Source organism: Python bivittatus, unplaced genomic scaffold, assembly GCF_059951505.1.
Source record: "Python bivittatus isolate LINGU-HERP-01145 unplaced genomic scaffold, Pbiv_v1 ctg000440_np1212, whole genome shotgun sequence".
NCBI classification, from domain to species: domain Eukaryota; kingdom Metazoa; phylum Chordata; class Lepidosauria; order Squamata; family Pythonidae; genus Python; species Python bivittatus.
Window position 1 is genome coordinate 5121439 of NW_028277063.1, and position 26062 is coordinate 5147500.

General features: G+C 41.0%; 3 protein-coding genes across 3 annotated transcripts in view; all 3 read left to right on the forward strand.

The window, feature by feature from the left end:
* The window catches only part of SYT5 (synaptotagmin 5), a 36875-nt gene extending 31471 nt beyond the window's left edge, over positions 1 to 5404 (forward strand). Inside the window, exon 9 of the mRNA XM_088142722.1 lies at positions 943 to 5404. Within this exon, the coding sequence (XP_087998848.1) occupies positions 943 to 1152 (210 nt within the window). The 3' untranslated portion in view covers positions 1153 to 5404. The remainder of the gene's footprint in view (positions 1 to 942) is intronic.
* A 1748-nt stretch (positions 5405 to 7152) lies between these two features.
* DNAAF3 (dynein axonemal assembly factor 3) lies at positions 7153 to 22019 on the forward strand. Its single transcript, XM_007442514.3, has 12 exons — positions 7153 to 7320; positions 10429 to 10512; positions 11569 to 11711; positions 14108 to 14201; positions 14382 to 14539; positions 14781 to 14957; positions 15072 to 15194; positions 16294 to 16416; positions 16546 to 16696; positions 18287 to 18401; positions 19029 to 19103; positions 21770 to 22019. Exons 2-12 carry the CDS (start codon positions 10431 to 10433, stop codon positions 21963 to 21965), a joined length of 1437 nt encoding a protein of 478 aa, XP_007442576.2. The 5' UTR covers positions 7153 to 7320; positions 10429 to 10430; the 3' UTR covers positions 21966 to 22019.
* A 1991-nt stretch (positions 22020 to 24010) lies between these two features.
* The window catches only part of TNNI3 (troponin I3, cardiac type), a 20230-nt gene continuing 18178 nt past the window's right edge, over positions 24011 to 26062 (forward strand). Inside the window, exon 1 of the mRNA XM_088142724.1 lies at positions 24011 to 24095. The gene's annotated coding sequence lies outside the window, so the exon portion shown is untranslated. The remainder of the gene's footprint in view (positions 24096 to 26062) is intronic.

The following is a 26062-nucleotide window of genomic DNA, read 5'->3' on the forward strand; positions in this document are numbered from 1 at the left end:
GGCCATTGATTCCTGTCTGGTTCTACCACCTGTCACCACTCAGGATCAATTCAGCTTGCTGTGAATGTTTTATTACAAGGACACTTTAAGCAGTTCACATGTATGAGGGGGCATCTGATAGGGTTGGTAGTGAATGCAGCTGATGTGTGTGGAGGAGGCAATTTATACCACCACAGGCAAGAGGGTGCCCTCAACAGCTGAAAACAGCCAATAGGACCCAGGCAGCAGATCCAAGTCCTGCCTCATCATCACCTCGTTCCCCACCAAAATGCCACATATCATGCAAATAGCACAGCTTGTATCAAGAGAAAGTGGAAAACAATATCTGCACTTAAGATCAGGATGAAACCAAAGTTAGCTGGCTTTAGGTTTAGGATGAGGGTAAGAGGAAGGTGGGGTCATGCAGACATGTCCTTAAAGAATATATGTCCTTAAAGAATCAACAAGGCATCTTCCTGCAAAAGTTAAGGTGGATATGCCCAACGTCTAACACATTGGGGAAGATTGGCATGTAGTCTGCTACTGTTATTGACTTGTCTTAGAAATTGAAAACCCTCAGAATTGTATCCTTTTGCAAAGTTCCAGGATAAATTTGCATTAATGTCAAGAGCCATATAATTTGTCATTGCTTAGCTTCCACTTGACCAGAAGGATCAAACTATCTGGAAGCAAAAGATCTTGGAAATTCAGGTGATATTGAAATTGAAGGATGCAGTTTTTAGAGAAGTGATGGGTTCAAGCAAGCATCTCAACTTTTTTCCTGTCTGCCACTATTCCTGCAAGCTGGCCTCTGCAAGTGGCACACCTCTATTTGGAATTCAAGATGGAGAAATAGAAGTTAAAAACAGGAATAGCCAGTGGGCAATAGTGGGAGGGACGACAGTTGAATTCATACATCCCTCCAATTTTCATGTGATGACCACACCTTTTCTCTTTCTATAGAAAGTCCAAGTTGTCCTGACAGTCCTGGATTATGACAAACTAGGCAAGAACGAAGCCATTGGGAAGATCTTTGTAGGCTGCAATGCCACGGGTACTGAGCTGCGCCATTGGTCTGATATGCTAGCCAATCCCCGGAGACCTATTGCCCAGTGGCACACTCTGCAACCTGAAGATGAGGTGGATGCAGTGGTTGGTATAAAGACCTCTTGATGTCCTTCACTTCCTGGCCGACTTCTCCGGCAACCGTTCCATCTCCCATCCAAAGCAAATGGGAGTGTGTGGGTGAGGCTCCCCTGAAAATGCCTGTTGGGGGGGAGGGAAGGTAACCTGTGAGCCTGTCTCTTTTCTCAGAGCCATTTCCTGTTTGAAAAAAAAAATCTCCAAGAGGAAAAAAAAACTTTTTAATCCACTGTGTGAAAAAAGAAAGAATGCTTACATAGTAATTGGAGACAAGTGATAGATTTACTATAAGTCAATCATGAGGCTTACAATGCAATTTATGCAGATTTAGATACATATTTCAGATTTGACTTGTGCATTTGAAAATCGAGCCTTATGTAAAAACAGCCTTTTTCCCCACAAAAGCATTACTAAATAGTAATAGTTTATCTGTCAAATTTGGCAACCAAACTTCAAATAAATTTACTTTAATCCTTTTTAATTATTGGTTATACTATAGGTTCAAAACCAAATTACTTTAAGGGATATCATTTTGTACACATTTTGGATGCTGATGTGGTGCCATGTTTGAAAACTAGACCTTGTATGGAAATCTATAGTAAACAATGTCTACAAATATGTGTACAATAGATTTTCTAAAAATTACAATGAACTCCAATTACATTAACTAAAAATTTTTGGAGACTGTATTATAAAACAACTTTATAAAGCTAGATCTTGGATAAAAATATAACATAACATGTTGAAAACATAGTTTAAAAATGAGTTTTCTACAATTTCATAATGGCTTTACATTATGACTAAGGCTAGAATTGATATCCATTTAGCTGGAAGTAAACCCTATTTAATTCAAAGACACTTTCTTCTGAGGAGATGTTATAGAATTTTAGGGTAAGAGTGAGGTAGAATTTTGTACACTGGATTCTGAAATACTTCAAATGTACTCCTCCTTACTTATTGACACTCTGTCCAAAATATGACTGGGTAGGTTGATATTGCAAAATGTAACATGTGTAGATTCCATATATAAAAATTTAGTAAACATAATATAGGATATCCTAACAAAACTTCCACATACTAGAAACTAACAATAATTTGTAGAGCCTGCAGTTTGATGCTAGAACATAATAGTGTGTGACACATTAGCCAATGTATTAAGCTATTCATAAAGTTTGTTAGTTTGTTACCAACTGAATTTTGAGTTTTATAACAGTTTTGCTTATGCATTTATCTGTTTGACAACTTGTGCTTTACAATATGTATGTTTATGAAATGTTTGATATTAATAAGGGTATTAGGGAAAATTTGCTACAAGCTTTCTTTACTAGCAATTTACTATCCAACTTGTAATAATTTTGTTTGTTAAAAACATGTTTACATTTTTGCTACAAGCTTAAAACTGGTTTATTATACAACTGCAATAGGTTTCCTGTTTGTTAGAAAGCAGTTTGATGCATTTTATAAGTGGAAAAAATACATTTATCCAAAAAAACTACTCTTGGGTTTAAAAGTGTTTGACAATAGTTTTACATAGGCTAAAACATGTTTACAATACTTTTGGTATAGAAAGATTACAATTTATTAGACATATTCAATAATTCTATAAATGTTTAAAATTTGGATGACTTGCTAAGAATTTATAGCTGATTACACTGCCAGTCATTTTCAGCAGAACTGAAATTAAAGGGAATAATTAAAAACCACAAATGTTGGTTTATAATCCTGAATTAAAATACTTATATGTAACTTTTATGCCAAAATTCTGTTTTTGTTACCAAATTCTGGATTAGATCATAATCCTTCAGAAGTATGCCCCCTTTAAAAAAATAAAATAAAATCCAACCTTTTGATACTAATATTAGGATTTTTCACCCATAATTTTGCAGCACTTGCTGGACTTGATTTCTCATCCCATTACAGTAGCTTTAAATCTTGCATCTTGCAAATTATTCTAGTTCCAAGGGAATGCACGACTCACCTTAGAGAATAACCATCATTTTAATAATAAGCCTCATCAATAAGGCTATCTATTAATGACTGTACCAGAAAAAAGACTAAGGGTTAAACACTACTCAGTTCTCAATACATGATTATACCAAATATTTATAGAATATACAGTTCTTATCTATTACTTTTTTAGTTGAGGCAAGATAGCTAAGTTCCACTTCCCAGTATTGGCTATAGAAGAATCTGCTCTTGCATTATTTTAAACTTCATATTCCTTGGGGAAGCAAATTAGTGTTAGTTTTTTAAAATTCTTGATGTAAAATAAGAACAACTGAGGAAAAAGGAATGGAGACGGAAAAGAGTGCAATCCCTATACAGTATACTTTACTCACATCCTATATATTTTACTAATGGAGCTAAATGGATATAGGATTGATGCCTTAGTCATTCTCTGTTTTAGGGAGAAAAGTTTTAAAGATATCTAGAACAGACAGATATTCTATCAGTATTTGTCCTCCTATCACTGCTTCCACCATATTTTCCTAGACAGTCATATTTCCCAACTTGGTGCCCTCCAGGTATGCAAGCAAGGCTATGACACCCATTATCCTTAGCCACTTAGGCTAGAGATGAAGGGAAATGTAGTCCATTACATTTGAAGTGCACGCAACTGAGGAAAGCTGCTAAGAATTCAATAGTTTCTGTGTCTTTCAATCAGCCAGAGATAGATGTGGTGAGATGCCTAGATCTGTAACAGCATTAGATGAGAGAAGCCACTGGGATACCTTAAAAAGCTGTAGCATGTTATGTAGTGACAAATTTTCAAAAGCCATAGTCCACACATTTGCTTATTCCTGAATAACAGCGTATTTCATTGCCAGAAAAGCATGCAAAATTTTGTAACAAGTGGCTTAGAATTGAGTCTTTGGCAAAGAATAACGGAAGGCCTGCTTATTTCATCCACGCACAATGAAACATTCACACAACTTCTTGGAAAATAGTATTGAGAAATAGAACTGTAAATCATAATACAACAAGTAATCATTGTGTCCAGTCAGAAACATTTACTTTGACATTCATAGAACTGACTATGAATGAGATGTTTGGCTTATTCCAAACAGGATAATCATACTATCTCATTTTCTAAATAAGGGCAATTGTGTCATTTTGCTGCTTAATCTTAGCAATATTTGTGATGGACAGTTGATAAAACAGATAGGAACAATGATTTTCAATTTATCTTTCAATATTTCAGTATATTACATGAGGAAAGTCATGTAGGATTCCCATCCTGTGCTGAGTAACAATCTATTCAGTTTCTCTAAAATAAGTGAGAATCGCCTCACACAACTAAGCTACTGAGGCCCTCAAAAGTACTATCACATCAGACATTGTATTAAATGGATCGCTTTCATTTTATCCAAGAAAGAGAAAACACATATTAATACTTAACTGGTGCAAATTAGAATAATAGTAAAGAGAATGTTGATCCAATGTCAGTTTTCTAATCAGTGGATTTTTTTTTTACTAATAGCTTCCTGTGGAGATGTTGTGGAGAGGGATTTAATAATGGCTCCACCCCACCAAACAGACAACTAAAAAGACTAGGCCAAGGTTATTGCCCATATGAGAGGCATGGTGGCCATTTTGTTTACTGGCTAGTATGTTTTTGTAGTTGTGGTGTTGATAGAGTTATGCATTTATCCACTCCACTTTAGAATATGCCTTGCTCTGTTAGCCTCATCAAATTAATTCCCACTGAGCTGCCGCACACATCTATTTTACTTTGAATTATGAATGTTAGTGAGAAGAGGAGCATTCAACATGGCAGTTGCTGAGCCATGAGATGTTTAATATGTCAAACGGTTGTTCATTTCAGGCAGCTGAAAGTCCACCTCATTTCCTTTTTCTCACAGTCCTTGAAAACTGATCAGTACATCAAAGATAATATTGGAACTGTCAGTCAGTGCTGTGTGCTGTACTTCCATCCACTGTATCTTGCTAATAACTCCATCTTTTCCCAACTTCTATCCATCCTTTCCACATTTTGGCATCAGCAAATATGAAGATGCCTGAAATCAACTGCCCAGTGTTGGAAAGAGGCCATCTTCTAAGTTTTGAAGAGTTGTGTAACCATTATGATTGAAGGGATTGTGTAAAGTGCAGAAGGCTTTGTAACTCTGGTGTGTGTTGTTTCTATTCCCTTTGCTCCTATGAACTACCCTCTGAGCGGTGCTGTCCTTTCAAAGCCGCTTCTCCTCTTTTGAAACCAGTTTTAATATTGATGTATTTGACCAAACAGTACTCTTGTCTGTTAATAAATAAGAGATCTCTATATTTCAAATGTGTTGCTCTTATTGTTTTTGCTTAGGGCTATACTGGGGTTGGGGAAGAGACTGGAAAACATTCACATCCTCTTGTAAGATCATGTCCTGTTCACCTATTCTTTGTTAATGGTATCCTACCCTCAAACCCAAATGAATGGCAATTTCATTGCACTAACTCCAACATATTATTTTTTCTCTGTCTTAATCCAGCGTTCCACAACTAACACCCACAAGGTATTTGGGAGCTATACTTTAAGAATTCCCAATTAATGTGACTAATGTTCCTTCACCGGGCACCAGGTTAGCTGAAGCAGTTCTATGGTGAAACTCCTACATTTTTAATACTATTTTTAATAATCTTGCCTATATTTTTCAATTCATTTATTCCAAAGTGAATGGAATAATAGACATTCCTAGTTTATGTCATAAGGGAGACAGCTAACCATCCCTATCCCACTGGAGTTACTCCTACCCTACAATCATCTAAATAAGAGAACCAAGATTTGAACCCAAGTACTGCATATTTTGTTGGAGAAGACTCCTGAGAATATCATAGACAGTCAAGAAAACAAACCAATGGATCATCAAACAAATCAAGCCAGAGTTCTCACTTGAGGCACAAATGACCAAGCTCAAATTATCCTACCTCAGATACATTACCTGAAGACCCAGTTCTCTGGAAAAGGTTCTAATAATGGGAAAGGTGGAAGGAAAGAGAAGAGGACCCCCAGCAGCAAGATGGATGGACTTGGTTACAGTATGGCAATGGGTGCACCATTGGGAGACTTGAAATAACAGGTTAGGGACAGATTGTGATGGAGGAAATCTGTCTTTGTGGTCGCTAGAAGTCAACACTGACTTGATGGCGCATAATCAACTATATATTTAGCTGTAACCTTTTGCAACCAATGAGCAAAGAGGCAGGGCAGCTCCTTTCTAAAGAGACTGCTGAATTGCAGTAATTTATTATGCCCAGAGAATCCCTAATGACAATAATCTCTGCCTGGAGCAACAACAGAGCTAGCCTATCTGGGCTGCAAAACTCCAGTCGACCCCTAGAAGGCAGCCAAGAGAGTTTTTTCCATTTTAATCCCTACACAACTAAATGCAGTACTTTTATTCTATTTATTGCATATGCACCGGCATGTTGTTATTCCGTACATCACTCTGGTTTCGGTTATGAGGAAAAGCAGCACATTAGATTAATACCGGAGCCCCCCTGGAAGTGACAAAGGCCTTTCAATAAACCACATTAATAAAATCAGCAAGGGGCTCCTGCTTTCTCCGTAGATAAACCTTTTCCCCCGCCGGTTTCCTCCATTTTAAGCTTCTCTTAAACCACCCGGGAGCAAACCCGAGTTTTCCCCCAGTCACTTCATGATTGCATCCACAGAGACTTCTATGTTATTATGAGGGCAGATGAGTGAGTACATATAATATATGCCTGACATTTAAGCGGTCTTGAAGTCGAAGGGATAGAGAAACGCCATTTCATTCAGGCGACGAAGAAGCGGAGGAAGCGCAGCTGAGTAGAAATCTACGCCAGGCACGCCTCCCCATCACCGCAGGCCCCGTTGCCATGAAGACCGCGTCCCTGACTACCCGCCACGCCTCGCCCATTTTTCCTTTCCCGGGTCTTGATTGGCTGCCGCGCGTCCTGCGGCGCGACTGATTGAGCAGAGAGCTGTCTGTCGCGACTTCCATCAGGGGGTGGGCAAGAAGAGGGCGGTGGGGCGTCTCTGTGGTTGCGGGAAGGGCGCCGCGGTCCACTTTTTCGGCAAAGAATCGTGGCGGAGGGGACAGGCGGGTAACCCCAAATTGAAGGAAAACAGGGACAGACGGGGTGGTGGGGTAGGCCGGAGTGATTCTCAGTGCCCGTGAGCAGAATAGGCACAAATCCTCTGGAGGAGGTTTTACATTCGAAGTAAGTTCAGTGCTGGAGGGGTGTCAGGGGAAGCAAAGGGGAAGGGGTGAGTCGACTGTATCTGACTATTAATATCAAATGTCAAGGGTCGCGCCGTGCTGTCGCAGATAATAAATTGCATTTAAATCTATTTATTGCCATTTACTGTAATGCTATTCGGCTTTTCTGGATGACGTTCCCCACAAACCGGGTGTATTGCCTCATCCTCGTCTCCCAAGCTATTAGAATCATAGCATCTTCGGTGCATTATGCCCACAGTTTACTCATAAATAAGTTGCATTGAATATAGGGTTCAGACAAACCATTTAGACCAGTGTTTTTCAAACTTGGCAACTTTATGGTGGGAGTAGAAGTCCACCCATCTTAAAGTTGCCAAGTTTGAAAAATACTGATCTAGACCAGTGGTTCTCAAACTGTGGTGTGAGGACCACTGGAGGTCCCCAAGACCCTTTCAAGGGGTCCGCAATATCAAATATTTTAAGAGTTCTCAGTTTTAATTTCTAATACAGTAAATATTGATTGATAGAACCTACGTAAACCAAAGGTCTTTGGGGTCCTCCATCATTTTAAAGAAACAACTGATCAGTGTCTCTTAAACTTTTTTCTCCCAGGTACCCTTCCTGCTTTTAAAAATTATGGAGGATCCCAAAAGAGCTTTTGTTTGTATGGGTTATATTTATCAATATTTACTGCATTAAAAATTTAAATTGATGCATTTGCTGCCACTACCATTTCTCACAATTGTTTGATAGGATTTTAATATTATATTATTTTTCAAGATAGACTGGCAAATAATTTTGATTTTGCAGACCTTTAAGCAGGTTTTGGGGGACCCCCAGGGATCCTCAGACCACACTTTGAGAAACACTGATCTAGACTAACATTAGCAGGATTGGCAGATTGTGCTAAGCCATAATGTAAGATTAGAGCTGTTTCATCTTCTGCAACTGCTTTATTATTACAGTATTAAATGGTGGGATCCAGTTTCTGGTTGCATCTGTTTGATGCTCTCCAGAGACGGGTAAGAGAAAGAATCGAAGCATTGAACAATATGCCGTGTACAATTAGTTAATTTAACTCATAATTATAATTATTTATGGGTAAAGCCCTTTACCAGGATTTCAGAGAAGAATTTTCCCAGCTCCTCCTAGATAGGCCAGGAAATGAACTTTGGACCTTTGGCAGGTGTTCTCTTGCTGAAATATGGCCCTTCTCTGCATAGTTCAGTATGAGTGGGGAATACAGGTGGGAAGATTTCTCTTTCTCTCTCTTTTTTTAATATGCTGGCTTATGATTTTTATCATTAGACTTCATTCAATATTTTTCATTTCAAACCCTAAATCCAAATTCTTCCAAGAGAGAAAACTGAAATAAGACTATCACAAGTAGGCTAAGCCATGCAAATATTATGTAATTATTTGGCTGAATAAATCGATTGAGGTTGTTAGGTTGCTCCACAGAGTATTTGTTCATGATAAATTCAAGTTCCCCTTATTTAAGGTGACATTCATGTTAAGAATTTTTACTCCTAGTCCAAATTAGTGTGATAATAGTCAGATATGTGCCCTGTGGATTTTCTTTCCACCCCAACCTTAGAATCCTATATTATGTTGCTGCCTTCTTTTTAATCTTAAAAGCAGTTTGCTATGCAGAATATATGAGAAAATTTAAAACTAAACACCCTATTCAGCTTATTGAGCTAATTCTTGGAGTCTTAACATTATGGATTCTGCTATAAGCTTGCACTTTTGAAATAATCAAAATAAAAAAGCTGAGATAGGGATTAGATGTGCTGGGTATTAGTTTAATGGTCCCTTGACACCATTCCAGTCTCTACCTGAGGCTATGAAGGGGATCAGAATATGACAAGTGCCTTGGTGTTATATCAGGTGCTCCATAGCAGCAAAGGCTTTTCTTCTGTTTTTTTTTTCCCTTGCATTCTTTCTAGTGCATTTCTATTTTCCTTCAGTGCAGATGCTTTTCTACTTATCCGCTGGTTTCTGGCAGATTGGTGTAAGAAGGGAGTTGTATTCTATGCCAGTTCATATCCTATCTGAAATGACTTGCTTGGATTGGGAGCAAAAGTGCATATGATCAGGTCACTTAAATATGGAGATCAGCACTGTGGAATAGCAGGCCGTCTTTTATAAATAGGTTTGTCTTTTAGTTTTGGAATTTGGGCTGTGCTTGAAATATGTTGGTTCACAAATTATGTAAGTCAGGTTGCCATTTGGAGAAAGGTATGTGGTACTGCATCTGCTTAATAAACTTTCCTGTGAATAAAATTAAAAGAGTAGCAATTTTGTATCATCTTCTCCAGTCTGGTGCAGTCTAAAAACATTATATTATGCCAGTGTTTCTCAACCTTGGCAACTTTAAGATGTGTGGACCAACTGCCAGAATTCCCCAATCAGTTTGCTGGCTGGGGAATTCTGGGAGTTGAAGTCCACACATCTTAAAAGTTGTTAAGGTTGAGAAACACTGCGTTATACAGTAGTTCCCAGAACTCGAGTGGCTCACAAGAGCTTAGGAGTTGCCCTCTCCTAATAGACACCAAGTTGCAAAAGATGTGAGAAAGAACCCCTATAAGGTGGACCAGCTCTGTTGTAAATGGTGAGGTTATGAAGAGTACTTTTTCTAAGACTGTCTAACAAGGTCACGGCAAAGACCAAGACCCCTGGCATTTGGGTCCAGTTGAGTGGAGTTCCCTTTTGGTTGTTTACTTACTGTATTTGGTCACCATTTTATATTTTGTATATTGGGTAGCTTTTTTAACGTCGTGTGGTTATTTGTTTTGGTTATTGTTTGTTTTTCTTGCATGCCACCCAGAGTCACATTGTTGGAGTTGGGTGGCCCTATAAACCCATTAAATAGATAAATAAAACCTGAACCAGGAATGTTATGGTTCTGCTATTCTTCGCTATGTCCAGTATCACTGAATGCAGTGGTGTTCAGTGGTACGAAGGGAGAAATGGTTTGGAAGATCAGGTTTTTTATAAGGATTTGAAAAGTAGATGAATATATCAAGAGAGTAAGTCAACTGTGGTGGGTTCCTGATACGTATTTCCCTAAATATTATGTTTTCCTTATGATGTGCTTTCTTTGCAGCCATGACGGCAGCAGGTACTGGCAATGGTTTTGGCACCACAGCTTGGTGGGGGGTTTCTCCAGCACTCAACCTGCAAGCAATGTGTAAGTGTCACTTTGTACAAAATATGGGGTTCTCTTGCCCTCTGTGCTTTCATGCTTTATTATGAAATCGGAGCTTTCTGTACCACAAATGTGGAAGATGCTTAGAAAGTCTTTCACTAGCAAAATCTCTCTCTCTGCTTCTATTTGGGCTCAGTACAGTAGTGAGATAAAGTAGCTGCCTCTGAGGAAAAGGTATTTCTCAGTCTACCAGATGCTGATGTTCTGTTAGATGAGAGCCTATGTGTGTGTACACACACACACAAACATACATACATACATAGACAACTTGATGCTCCTCTGCGGTAATATTCCCCTCCCCATCCTTCTACCCATTATCAATATTTTTAGGTTCTACATGTTCTACCTGCTATTAATTTTTTAAAGGTTCTTTTAATTTAAAAGATGAAATCAATATGTTGCAAAGCAATCCTTTATTTTTTTTAAAGCTTTGCCTTTATTTACAAAAATGCCTCTGGGTCTACAGGGTCATTGCATAGTCCTCACAGCGTTTTTAGAAAATAAAAATTTTAGCCCAGGGCTTTGTCAGAAAATGTACCCTCCTGACTAGAAGAAAGCTAAAAGTAGACTAGAGGAGCTGGTTTGCCTTCAAATTAATGGGCATTTTGTTGAACAGCATCCATCATTGCAGCTTCTTCATAAAAAAACAAAGCTTTCCATGGTAGGCATTTTGTGAAAGCAGCTACAGCATGCTCTCAAATGTCCAAATGCCCACTGTCCCAACACAATTGGGCTTCCTTGATCTAGCTGTGTGCAAAAAATTAGGTACCCTGGTCAAATTGTTTGATTCTGTGATCCATAAGTGAACAGAAGCTGACAAAGTCTCTCCATGGCACAAAGTTAAAACAGCCTCTTTCTGCCAGTTTAAATTTATTCAAATTACTATTTACTTTATGTGCCAGTGTTTACAGATTCAGAATAAGAAAACATGCCTTGCCAGTTTTTGAACATGTAGGCTTTTCCTATTAGGAAAATAACACTTGTCTTTAGCACAGAATATAGGCAGTCGTGGATGGTACATGCTAATTATCTCTGTAGGTCTAGAATCCTCCATGGAACATCTGAAGCTCTCCCAGAATGGCCTTCCTGAACTGAATATCCTGCTAGTGGGGTCAGTAGATGCGCGACATATCCTAAAAACGATGAGTCAGATGCACCGGCTGCCACGGAGAAAAATCAATGTGCGTAACCTTTTCCTTCCATTCCAGATTGCCTTATGCTCTTTCTGCACTTTGGTGTGGCCTGGTAATTATATTGCTTTTTTTTTTTCTTTTCAGCTGCACACAGGTCTATTGCTTTGTTTGATTTCCCCTTGCCCCCTATATTATGCAGAGACTGAATGGTTTCTTGGATTATTTAGCTGAACTTTGCAAACCTATTATTTTCCTAAATAAAACTTAATGAAACATCTGCTATATTTTGGCAGTAGGACAGCAGAATAAAGCAAATGCCCCAGAGCTAAAATGTACATTTCTCCGCATTTGCTGCAGGAATAGCATTTCTCTGCTAGATATATAGATGACATGCAAATTATTTGTTTCATTAATGAACCACTGCCTTTCTCTTAAATAATTTAGAATGATCTATATTTAATTTTTATTGTATTTTAGTCTAAAGTTTTGCCTGTTGTCCCTCAAAATGGAGTTTTCTTGAGGTAGAGTTGCAACAGCAATAAGCTGCTGTTATTTGAACAACTTTAAATTTTGGTTGTGTGATATAAAATGATGCAGCAGCAATCTTGCTGAAACTAAAACAGGTCTGAGTCAGACTAGGAGACAGTGTGGGAACCTTACTGATTTCCATGATGAAGCGAAGCGGGTAATAAAGTGTAGTAGTAAATACAAATAAATGTTTGAAATCATTTTTAAGGGGATCCTGACAATTCTCCGTTGTTGCTGCAATATGCTCGGCTCTCAAAAAAGTGACCCTCACAGATTGGTTGCAGAAATTATAAAACCCTTTGCAAGTATAAACAGCGATACGTAAATGCTTGACAATGCAATTGGGATTGTTTTCAAATGTCAGGAAAATACCTGAATCCCTCCTGATCTTTAGCTGCTTTTCCATAAAAAAAATCTGTTATCAGTAGCTAAAATCCGCCAAGGAGATTGGGAAGAAGAGCTGCACTTTCTTTTGTGAGGGAAAGCATTTCTCTATTGAGCTATATCAGAGGCACCAGAACTAGTGAGTCCTCTTCTCAGATTTGAGTCATATTGCCCATGTGATAAAGTGATGGTGGTGTGTTGCCCCCTCTTTTCCTTTTCCTGAAATGTGTCTTGACATTAATTAATTCCTGACAATGGGCTGCTTTGGTAGCTGTCCAGCAATGATAGTCCTTCAGCTCCGCACAACCAGTGCTGAAGTCCATGTGTATTGCGGTTGACAGGTGAGGTGGAGGTGTGAAAGTAAAGATGAACAAGGGCATGTGTGACCACAGATGCAGCATCGCTGCAATCCCCCATAGCAACTCCTACATTCACACGGATGTCCTCTTGCACCCTTCCTTCATCATGAGGCTATGAGTCAACGGTAGTGATTCTCCCAGCAAGCATTTTTCAGTGTCACTTCATAACAAGAGGATCGTGATGCAAGGTGGAGGGGGTGGAGCAGGGCTGTGAAAGAAAAATTTGAATTCCTGATATTGGTCTCATAGGAGCTCTGCTTGAATTCGTGAATTCCTTGTGATAGGAGCGAAGCATAGTGTGTTAGCAGGGAATTGGAGTACAGCAGTTCGTGAATCAGTTTGTATTGAACCAGTTGAACAGTAAACTGAGAAAGCTTTTAAAAGGGAAGAAGAACTTTCCAGAAGAGTAGAAAGGTGCAGGGAGTGAGATGTCTCTAGAGTCGAAGAGTTTAGGATCCAGGATTTCTCTCTGGAAAGGCTTGACTGCATGCTTTCAACATCTGTGAATAATGGAAAGAGTGAGGGGCAGAGTTGCTGCTCTTTTGGGATGCAAGAATACTGAATAGCTGTAATATCTTTGTTATATCTTCTTTATTTACAAATATACAGGCAGCACATTAGTGGAGAAAAAAGCCAAAATGTAAAAGACAGATCCCCTAAGAGAGGTCCTACACCCCCAAGCTTCCTGCAGCCAACTCTCTCTCTCTTCCATAACCTAATTCCTGTTACTCTGGTGCACACTATATACTCTCTCTCATACATACACAGATGTACCTGCTTCTGTCAGCTCTGGCGGGTACCTCATTTTAAAAACTAGACAAGAATTCTCACCTCGTAGGAAATCGTGTTCTGATCATGTCCTCTACTGATAAAATATCAATCAGTTATTCTGGTTTATAACCAGTAATGAGGCAGGAGTGAGCCCAGTTGGGAAAGGCTGCAGGCCAGACAATCAGATATTTCATTTTGTGCTAAGCATGTCTTATCTAATTAAGAGCCAAACTTAATAAGATGTTGCAGATCTGTGATATGTTTCCCATCTTTTTAATCTGCTTTAAAAAAATTGGTCTAGATGACTCAGTGGTCCAATCAATGTAAGGCAGTTTCCATTTTGATATTCACAATGTAATGGGGAAGATTTTCCAGTTTGAATTGTCTCTCTCATTCACTCAGTTCTATGTTCTGGAGAACAATCTGGAGGCTGTGAGTCGGCAGCTGCTTTTCTTGAACCTGGCTCTGGAGCCTCCAGACAAGATGGGCCTACAAGGTAAAGGGAAAGAAGGGTTTCTCTACCTACCCCAGCTTTGTTTCCTTCTTTGGCAACAAGTTGATTTGGGCTTCTGGGCCACTCTCTGATGGTTGGGGATGGGTGACAGATCCAGAAAATTGAATGTTAATGCCTCATCTTACAACTGATGTCTTTTTGCTACATCCTCCCTCACCCAAGAGAAGAGTGAGACATTCTTGGAACTGATGGGGAACACTCTCCTCCGAAGCCAGACTGCTGCCTACTTGCAGGAGAAAGCAGGCCTCTTCATCCGTTACATCACAGACCCTGACTTCCAGCTGGCTAATCTCCCTATTTTGGACTTCTCTGCACTCAAGGTGAAGTGCAAATAATTCAGCAATGAGGTTATTATCACTGAGGAGCAATGAAGACATGTTTACCCTGCTGTCATGGCTTCTTTGAGAACCACACTCTGTAGCTACACTTCCTGGACTGAGGATTCAAGTTACTGTGTTCCACATCCTTTTCTGGGTTCAACCACTTGATTCTCCTACCCTCGTTTAGGACTCAGGAACCTGGGCTTCAGCAACTACCTAACTCTTGTTCTTTTTTGGATAGTTCAGGGAGCGGGACCAGTTAGAGGCCATCTTTCAGTTCTGGCGGAATCCGGACCCACGAGCTTTCCAGATCAAACAGCTTTGGGACCTACGCCTCCGGCAATACCTGGGCACCCGTTATGACTCCCGCCGTGGGGTGTGTGACTGGGATCTCACCATGAAGCTGCATGAGCAAGGGGTATGTAACTAGAAGGTGGGGTAACACTGGCCAAGTACATTTGGGGTTCTGGTACTACAGAGATCATGGTGGGGGCACTCTTTCTGCCCACACAATATTTTTTTTTCCTTCTAGGCCAGAATAATAAACTTCCGTGAGTTTTTCCAGTGGCGTGACACAGGCATAGCCTTTGAAATGCGAGAAGCTACTTATGATGTCCCCAACAAAACCTTGGCATCTGGACGTCTCATCAGACACGTGAGGCCTTTCACTTTCTTAAGGTGCTGGTAGCTGGCAGGGGAATTCTGGGAGTTGAAGACCACACATCTTCAAGTTGCCAAGGTTGAGAAAGACTGTTCTAGGTGATTGCCAAAGAGTGAGGACAGAGAGTGGTAGTGTGGTCTTGTTCTGATAAGGCAAATAATATATTTTTTTGTGAAATATGCATGTTGTTTTTTAGAAATCCTTCCCTTTCTCCAAGTTCAAAAGAGCCCATTTTCAGTGCAGGATATGCTGAGACATAATGAGTAATCGGATGGAGGGGGGGGGAGGAAATTGAATTAAAGTCTCCCTATCCCAAGCTCTTAACTTTCCTATCATATAGTCTCATGAAACCATTGGAGCAATAGAGTGGAGTGTCAAAGTGTCATGTAGTCACTACTAGATTTTTCAGATAAGAGAAAGGTATCTAATTCACAGCCACCCTTTCAGAAATCTCTAGAGGTTTGCTGCAATTTGGTTATTTACTCCCATTGTTCTAGGTATTTATTTGGAGATAAATGCCAGTAGCAGTTCTGTTGTGAACTCAAAGAGTAGGCCTGTATTTACATTGCTTTCCTTTCAATATTGCTATAAATTATCTGTTTCTAATCTTCCTTGATCCTTTTTTTCCCTTTTCTTCCACTCCGTTTCTCTACAGGATGAAAGGCTGCCCCCCCCCCACCCCTTGTGATGGATCCTAGCAACAAAACTACAAAGAGTTTTGTGCAGCCTTAATTTAAGATGCCATGAGAGATTTTGTAGTTCATGTTAATGAAGTATAAATATTGTTAGAATCTGAAGCAGTCAGAAGTCTAATTTGCAACTGCCAGTTCTTATGCCATGAGACCAAAGGACATGGTCCAAAGTGAAGGGTGTTTTCCCACATTGGCCTAGCGATCCACCTAGTGAGATGGGCAGAATGTATAGGAGAGATTGGGAAAAGGGGGCTTCACTTTTTGCTTTTATAACCCTAGCCCACTTCCCTTCTCATCTTCATAATTGCTTTCTCTCCCTCCTCTAGCTAGAAAACCTAATTAGGGATAAAAACAGCAATATGACAGACCAAATTAACTCATTCAGATTTCTCATCTCTCAGAAAGGGGAACCAATACCAGCACGGGGATACTGGGGAGATATCACCACTGGCCCGTACATCACGTATGGCATTGAAAGTGAAGATCCCAGTCTGCTAAAAACCATCAATGGCCTCCCCAGTAAAGTGAGCACGATTCTTTCAGTGGGGAGTAGAAATTGACCTTTGTGAAGGCTATGGCTGCATTCAGATGTAGCCGAGAACAGAATCTCATGCCAGGACACATTTTCAAGCTGATCATCTTTTCATTCACAGAATGCCCAGGAAATCTCCTTGCAGAATGTCACTGCCCTATTGTATGAACTGAGATATAACACTCGCTATGACCCTTCAGTACCATCTGAAGAGAGGAAAGATGACGATCTTCGTGGTAGTGGTGACTGTACTGTGTTGTGTGCTACAAATGGTACATAGTTAATGGGTGCTTTCTCTTTAAGGGGCTTCTGTGGGCCTTTTCTGGTGCGCGAGATTCCTCAGTTCACTGTTCGCCTTTATGATTGAGTTCATTTAGATCTTGGTTTACCCCAGGAATTCAGAGCTGATTACCAAATGTTTTTCTATGGGAAGAGATGGATAAATTAAATTTGGGGTCTATCTAGCCCAGCAGTATCCATTTGTATTTTTAACAGAATTGTTCAAAAAGGTGGTTATTTATGTTTGCATCTTCCTTTTAACAAATAGAGGTTTTATACGCTGCTTCTGCTCATGAATGTAGTCATCATACAAATTTCCCAAGAATCTCACATTTATAAATGCAGACTTTTCAAAAATTGTTATGTACATCTTGCCTGATCTAGGCTTTCTAAAGGAAAAGGGAGACCAGGATGGTCCAGGCCTGCTATGGAAGGAAGGTTGGGTGTTAGATGATCACTTTGCCTTTTTTCACCTGTTTGTTTTCCTTAGGGCTGCTCGTCCTCAAAAACCATTCCTTGGCTTTGGTGCACTGCTGCTTCCTTATCTATGAGATCTATTTTTGTACAGATTCTTCTGCTCAGACTGCTGGGATCTAAGATTTGCTAACATACATTTCCCCTCTGTAAACTGGCTCTTTTTTTAATGTTTACATAACTATCCCAACAACTTTTAGAAATAAAGGCCTTTTGGAAGGAGATAGACACTGAATGCTTAGTGTTGCTGTCTGTGCCTTGGGAGGGTTAATATCATTTAATCTTGAAAATCCACTCCCATAGAAACACAGGGCAGATTTCTTTTACATTCCTGCACAAGACCCTTCCCTTTAAAAACTTCACAATCAGAAGATGTACCAGGGATGGGGGAAAAAAAGATGGGCCAATAGAAGTTACCATGATTTTTTCCCCCAGATGTTTCATTAGCAACCATTTTCTGTACCTGCCTATAGTTATATTAGAACTTTTTTCTTCCGAAGCATCATATAACGCTGTAAACCACTGACCTTTGCAACTCCCTCATTTTGTGGTGAGGCTTCCGTATTTAATAGCTGAGCAAATATGTCCCAGGTTTTGCCCAGAATTTCCCCAGTAAAATTCTGAGCATTTCCCTTTGGAAGTTTCCAGTGAAATAGCCCATGGAAAGCAATAATTAAGGAATTAGGAACTTGAACTTCAGCTCCTAGCATCCCCAGCCGATAAGGCCTATGGGGAAGGATCCCCAAAGTAGTAATTCAGAAACATCCTGAGGAACGTAGATTCTCCCCATATCCTAGAATCAAAATGTAGACAAATTACTGGTAAAATTTTGCATAAAGCAATGTCTCAATTGTCATACAGCAAGATTTTTTTTATTTTATTTTTTGTTATGTCTTGTCCTTTCTTCTATTCCTCTAGAGCAGTGTTTCTCAACCTGGGCAACTTGAAGATGTTTGGACTTCAACTCCTGAATGTTGGCTGGGGAATTCTGGGAGTTGAAGTCCAAACATCGTCAAGTTGCCCAGGTTGAGAAACACTGCTCTAGACCCTGGTCCAATTCTTTTTGTCTGTCTCCATTTTCACTAGTTTGTGTCTTTCCATTGTCATAGGACTTCCTACAACAGAAGTTGTCCATGTCCATTTCCTGCCCCTTGACTGCCTCCTTGAGCTCCATCACAAAGTCAAATATCAACAACTTTTCAATCTCTTCTTCTTCTCTTGCAGGTAGGAATAGGGCAGCATGGAACTTCTCTGCTGGGGAGCCAGAATTCCTCCTATTGATTTCCTGCTGAGCAAGTAGGAAATAACCAAGTTCATTGGGAACTAATCTATCTAGACTAGTGGTGTTTCCAAATATCTATTGGCTTTGTTAGAAAGAGAGACCTGCCCCGCTCATCAGGTTTGGCTGTTTCACCAATTGCATGATACATCCAACTCTCCAAACTTTTTCTTCAGTTCTAAATGCAAAACTCCTTTATGAATTTTCTAAAGTTACTGACAGCTATCCACATTTAAAATCATGTTTCCTTAGATACCATAAGGATAGGAGGGAAGAGAGAGGATGGGACAGAGCAGGGAGTGAAAAAAAAACTAATGCCAGACAACTCACTCATGTTTGACCCTGGTAAATGCAGTTTTGAGAGTCAGTATAACTATGCAAGTTGGTGGCACCATTATCATGCATATCTCAGCAGAATGAGACAGGTGGAAGTTTGGGGAAATTCAGTCAGTATTTTTCTAAGTCAATAGACAGAAACCTCATAATTGCATAGACAACTCCAGATCAAGCTGAGGGACCAAGGTACTCTTACTTCTAATTATATTCATTTCTTCTTTGTTTGCTTTTTGTAGCATGGTGCATTTTCTTAAACCAAATTTGAGTCTGGTGTCAGCTCCAAAAGCCACTCTCATTGTTGAGCTAACAAAGTAAGTTTTGCTTTTTTCATTCTCTCATTTCCAGCAGGACAAGAAAACAGCCCTCAGATTCTACACTGTGGTTGCATTTTTTGATGTCATTCATGTTTCTTTCCATTCAGCTGCATTGCTTGTTCAGATTTATACTAGGGAGTCTGGAATAATAAACTTCTTGAACAACTTGTATAATACATACAGACAGAAATTTACGCCTTTGTTCAGTTGATGTTTAGTCATTTTGTGTGGGAATTATGGGAGTTGAAATCCAGCTGATTTACAGGATACTAGGATGGAGAAGGCTGTTATGTAGCAGTCAAACAGCTGCTTTCCCACCACCACCAAAGTTTAAAACATGTAGGCTGAGAACAAGGCTAAAATAAACTAAGTAAACAAGCGGCCTGGCCCAGCAAAAGCCCCTTCAGTGATGAATAGGCAATTTATGATTGAAATGTGATGTATTCAGCTATTGAAAAAAATCACAGGATTTGCTAGTCTATCTAGATGCAAAAAAAGTTAGTTTTGGATGGATTGTTTTTGAATGAGAGTTTGGGAGAGAACCACAGTTCACTTCAACTTGTGTATTTTGATGTATCTCCATGTGTGCTGTGTATAACCATGTTTGTCACATGCATTTGCCCATTCTTTTGAGGACATCTGTTTTAGACAGCCTTGTCATGAGAGGTTAGAAGGCTTGTAAGTAGAGTGGAAGCCTTCCTTGCAATGACATCACAGCTCTAGAAACTTTTCAGGAGCTTGTCTTGCCAAGTTAAGAGACCACCTACACAGCCTTCTTGTCCTGGCATGAAGATACCCATTTATCATTATCTCTTTTCTCATCAGCCTGCTGCTAAGGTAGCCCAAAGAAAGCTTTAGATGTCTTGTGGAAGTGATGTTTTCCATTTTATATTGGCTCAAGGCTTTCCATGTGGACAGCCTTGGGTGCATGGTGGCTTAAGATGATGCAGTTGAGATTGGTGATCTGCTCAACTCCAACTGGTCCAGCAAATCTGCTGTGGGATTAGTTCTATCCAATCTGTGTCTAAAATTCAACTTTACAGCCACTCTGTGTATGTGTGTATGTGTGTTCTTTTCAAGTAGGTAGCTTGAGCAATCAACCCAAAAGTGGTTGCAGCCTCAACTGAGAGTCCAAAGCACCCAATAGATGGACACTGCACACATACTAGTCCTGCTCTTGAAGACCAATTCCATTTGTGTCATCTGTCAAGTGGGTGGTCTGGGGTGCTTTCTGGGTACATTGGGGGTAGAGGCTGGGCAGGAGGCCTTCCCTTGTATTTACCATTACTGGAGAGAGACTGGAACCCAAGCTTTGGAAACAACTTTATTTGCTGTAAATTGATAGGCAGGTTGGCCTAACCGTCTACACATGACCAGCAAAGCTCTTATCTCAGATTTCAACTCTTCAACATCAGTAACTAGTGGTTGCATCTTGCCTGCACAAATCCCAGTGACTCCCACTGGCAGCCAAGCAATTTAAAAAACAAAACAAAACTTTAACACGTAGTGGCCAATAGGTCAGTGAGTTAATAATCATTTTGGAAAAATTGTGTGGATGTATACACAACTAAGATCCAGTTTGGGCCAGTGTTTAAGGCCCCAGGCTAGAATCCAGGACACCGTGAGTTCTAGTCCCACCTTAGGCACGAAAGCTGCCTGGGTGACTTTGGGCCAGTCACTCCTCTCAGCCCAACTCACCTCACAGGGTGGTTGTTGTGGGGAAAATAGGAGGGGAAAGAAGTATTAGATATGTTTGCCACCTTGAGTTATTTAAAAAATAACTTTTTTTAGATTAAAAAAAATCTAAAAACAAAGTACCCAGCATCTTAGCACATCTCCCCACATCCCAAAGACTCAAGAATGCTTACACAGCAGCTGCATCCAGGCAACACTAATTCAAGCAACCACTAGGTGACGCTCAGGAAAGGTGAACCCTTTGCTGCCCTCTAGTGGTCATTAGGTTGATAGTCTATGGGGAAACAAGAAAAAAATTGGATAGAGTTCCTGGACTGTACAAGGACCACCCCAGGACACATTCTACAAAATGAAGGCTGATGTCTTTCATCACAGTTGGTGACATTCAGATTCAGCCACTGTAAACCACCCATCACTGCCCTTACAACATTGCATGGTATACCAATATATTATAATAGCACAACACAGTCCCGTTCTGGATGAGCAGCAAGCACAGCTAGGAGGACAGCAAAACTGAGGGCAGCAGGAGTTCCTCCCAGCTCCAGGGCATGGCAAAACTCATTGTGTGGGTAAGCCCTAAAGACAATTTCCTCCCAGTTCTCATGACTACTGGTATTGTTTTTAGCTGTTGTTTCTTTCTTTGGACTGTAGATTTGGTGTGTATGTGAAGTAGCTTGGGTTCTAGTGTCCTGTGTCATGATTTTCTCCATCATAATTCTTACTTACATCTTTTGAAAATGGTCTTATTACATTACAAAATAATGCAATAAGGGTCTGGCTTCTCTGCTTAAGTGAAACTAGCTCATTAAGCAAGCAGAATGTATTAAAACAAATGACCGAAAAAAAATAGCTGAGATATATTTTTTCTTAATTAAAGCAGCTTGATATATAAGCTAGACAACTGAATGGTTACCAAGGCCCAGATGGCTCATACCCTTTACTTGTCGATTTATGTGTTCTTCTCATAGCTTCCTGCCTGACCTCCGCAAAGAACAAGTCTCCAAGTTCTCCTCCCAAGTGACTAGTCTGGTGACAGACGCAGGATTTGTGCCAGTTGCGGGAACAGAAAAAACGCCCTTTTCTTTGTTTCAACTTGGGGATCAGGAGGCTGGAGAAAACCCCCATGAGATAATTCCACCTGAGATGTCAGCCCCTGGTTCCTGAGGCTACCCCTGTATTATACACTAACCTTTTTAGTGGTTCTTTAATAAAATAGGCTCTTGTTGCAAGTCACTGTGTTTGTTGATCAGTGTCTCGGTCATCAGATCAAGAAAGAAGGAGAGCTTCTGCTTCTGAGACGATCTTAACTGTCAGATGCGGGGACGAATTTAACATGCCCTCGTATATAACTTGCTTCTCATCCCTAGGCCTGGTAGACTCTTCTTTTAGTACATCAACATCAACAGGGGATATCTTCATCCCACAACTTAATCCTGCTCTCCAGGCCCCTTCATACAGCTTGCCAAGCTGTTTCCCCAGTTAACGCAGGAAAAAAGTGTCTCCCTCTTCCTGTGACACCAAGTCACTTGGATTCATCTCTGGGCACTTCCTAAATACTTCAGGGCAGGGGTCTTGAAACGCACAGCTGCCCTCTGGCTTCTCAGCAGGAAAGCCAGCAGTGGAAGATAAGGGAAATTTCTGCAAAAGATGGTTTGCCTGCTGCTTCTAAACTCCCCCCGCCCCTCGCAGGGTAAAGCTGTTGGCGCTCTTGGTCACACATTCATTTCACAGAGAGGGACAATGAGGTTCATCGGCCTCAACAGAACAGTGTTTACCCTAACGCTTTGTGAACCCTCTCCAGAATCCAGCAAGCAGATGAGAACGGAGATTCCTTGAAACCAGGAACCTTTCGGAAATGCTGCTCTAACTTCTTGGTTGGTATCTTGCCTGCTATGTAGAATATCAAGAATACTCTGAGCAGATTGCAATCTTAAGAACTGCACCTCGGAATAAATGAATATTAAGAGCCGGGCTATAACGCAGAAGCTTACTGTGAACGAGAACCACTTTTCCTGCACTGTTGTTAATTATAACTTTATCTTGCCCTTCACCCAAGGAGCTCAGGACAGCGCGTGTCCTCTGAAGTTTTTCCTTCTCAATCCTGTCAGATAATTTAGGCTGGCGGTAACTTGGTTCAGAAAGCTTTGGGGAGATTTGCACATCAGTCTATCCAACTGCAGGCCCATTCTAGACCCAAAAAAAAAAAAAATCACATCAGCTCTAGGAATTGAATGCTCTCTTTTTCCATCGCAGAGTGTTACTATTTGAAGCAGGGAAATGCAGGGCCAGTTCCCAAGGCAGCAGTATCAGAAGCTGCACAACAGCAGCTGCTGAAACAGACCATGATTCTACTCAACCCCATGTTCAAGCACTCTGAAAATGTTCAGCCCCAATTCTGGGGCTGTGGTTCATATCCAGGTAAGGTGCAGTTCTGCCCCTTCCCCCACCTTGAATTCTCCAGAAGGGTCAAGGTAACAGCCAGGCCATCTGCAAGGGGGAGTCCAAAAAGTCCAGATGGCAGCCATAATCAAAGGGGCAGGGTTTCAACTGCATGGTTGTGGCCAGCATCTTGACTTTTTTGATGCCTGCCTCCCTAGAAACATCCCTGACTCCAGTTCCTAAAATTCCCTGCTTAGATGGGAATATTACTGGCCGTGCTGGCTGGAAATTCAGAAAGGTTTAATCCCAACACATCCAGAGGGCAACCGATTGAGAACGGTTGGCCTACGTTGACACATTTGGTTCAAGGCTTGCTCATGCTCTCACATGAATCTCTTGTAGCTAAAGTGCCACAGACACCAGTGTCTTTGGCACATAGTGGCCATGAGTAACCCAGAGATTAAAACTGCGTGGGTGCGCCCAGTCATCTCAAGTGTAGAGCATTTTCATAAACAGGTCTTACAAGATTACGCTTTTGGCTTGATCTTACTACCTCGATTGTTTCTGAAAGTCATGGGCAAACTCAGAACAGGAGTTTGATGCATGTGATCCCCTTGCTTGAGATGGGATACAGGAGCGGTTGAAATGAGGGGCAGCATTTGATCAACACCAGCCTTTCCATTGGGGCTCTGTCAGCCAAAGCCAAAGCCATCTCCATCCCTTTCTCATCCTGTTAGGCATATCGGGGCCATTCTTATCAGAGGAATGCATTCCTTTCTCCTTCTTCCCTAAAAGGCTTAGCTGATGCTTGACAGCTCTCTTTATAAAAGGCCACCAGCCATTTTTGGTGTCCGCACTTCACTGGGAAACAGTTCCCTCGCTGGCTGCACGTTATCCAGTTTTCAAGGACACCAGGTAAATCAGGGGGACCATTCTGTTGCTTTGGGGAAGTAGAGGGGGATTTTTCAGGTACGTAAGTTATCCCTTTCTTCAGTAGGGCCAGTTGGAAAATAGATCATGAGGAAACACGCAATACAGTAGAGTTATACATCTTGGGGATCTGTTATGGGTTTGCCCTTTTTTGATCTGTGGAAAGATCAGAACAGCCTTCACAAGAGGGTCCCCCACCCCTTATTTTGATATCCACGCGTGGACGGAATGCAATAAATGGGTTCCTAATTAATGCCCCATAATCTAAGTTAACTACACTATCGTAGAATGACAATTTAATTTCCTCAATTCTTAATCCTGGAGGTTAAAGGTTGTGGGGAGGTTTTTCGTTGCTGCTGTCCTTTAATCGCTGCTCCTCTGTTCCTCCTCTCTTTTATATTGATGGGTGTGCCTTATTATCTTATTAACCAGCCACACTGAGAACCCCTCAAGCCAATGAAGGAATATCACTCTCTGGAGGCTGTTGTTTTTTATTAGCCTGGCCACGAGAAAAGCTGTCTTGGTGGAACACATAGGAGGATTTCACCAGGATACTGGAATTGGGTACTTACAGGCAGATGCCAAGGCCAGAGCAATCTGGCACGAGCCCAGCCAAAGGGATTGCTGGGCAAGGCTCACTGGGAGCCAGTTACTTGGAAGGAGAAGACCAGCAAACATTATCCCCAAAGCTCCCTCTGATCTAATATCACTCCCATGGGCTGAAATTAAATAGACCTCTTTTTGGTTTTGGTCTTTGAGTAAGTCTTGATGCCGGGCAAGTCCATTGACGAGCCCACGCGTTTCTCTTGGCAACGTTTTCAGAAGCGGCCTGCTGTTGCCTTCTTCTGAGGACTGAGAGAGAGTGGCTGGCCAGCTGTTTCCATGCCTAAAGTAGGACTAGAACTCTGGTTTCCCCCCTCCCTAATCCAGCGCCTCAACCCCTGAATCAAACTGGCTTAGCGTGAATACAGTAAGTCTTGGCAGTGCTGTTCTCTTTATGAGCCAGAGAATGAGAGAGAGGCAGCAAAGCTCTGAGAAAGCCTAGCAGCCCTGGGCAGGGCCCCTCCAGCTTTATTTCTGAGCCTAACAGCAGATGTCTCTAGCAAAAGTGCTGAAGGGTTGGTTTCACACCTCACGCTAAGAATAAAGGCATCCCTTTGCAGCGCTCCAAGAAAGGGGAGGGGTGAAAACGCAGCCTCTGTATTTCTGTTTTCGGCTTGAGCGATTTCTGCCCATACCCCTTCCCCCTGCCCAACTTCCAGCTCTGAGCTTTGAGAAAAAACATTTTATTTTAAAAGCCTTGCTTTAAAATAGTCGAGCTGGGAATTTAGCCTCAATCCAGCTTTCCCTAAAAATGGTTGCATGGCTACACACACGCACACACACACCACATCAATTTGAGTGAACAAGCCCCATCCCATCTGCCGTTGGTTTTGGAGCATGTGCCGTGCCTGCAAAGCTCACCGCCTCTTCCCTATGGAATGACCTGGCCCCATTTTCGAAGCAATAAGATGGCATGAATTTAGCTGCCCAAATTGCTCAAGTGATAACAGGATGTCTCACCCAAGGTCCAGGCAAATCTGTGCATCAAGGAAGGCCAACACTTGGCTGCTGGCGGGTTCGAGTGAGAAGCATGATCTGAATTTGGGAATGAGCTGAACTTGGAAAGCAACAGCAGGAGGTTTTCAAGAGAGTTAATCTCTTGATTATAGCCAGAACAACTTTGCAGGTCTCCTTTCTGTTAAGATGTGTGGTGATCCAGTCTTCTTTTAAAGCTCCAGGCCGTGATGTACGTTAGGCAGGCATAAATTGTTTTTCACCATGCAGTAAATGTCTCCTTAAAACATTTTTAGCAGACTTACAGGAAATGTGGTCCGATGGAGGTGAACCTGCTAATTTTTGTAGCATGTTTATGGCATGTACAATTCTTTAAATACTGAAAGGTTCAGAGA

Coding starts and splice junctions, on each gene's coding strand:
- DNAAF3 (XM_007442514.3), top strand. CDS start 10,431: ATGACGGCAGCAGGTACTGGCAATGGTTTTGGCACCACAGCTTGGTGG. Junction 16,417..16,545: donor TCAATGGCCTCCCCAGTAAA/GTGAGCACGATT, acceptor TTTCATTCACAG/AATGCCCAGGAAATCTCCTT. Junction 19,104..21,769: donor CTCATTGTTGAGCTAACAAA/GTAAGTTTTGCT, acceptor TTCTTCTCATAG/CTTCCTGCCTGACCTCCGCA.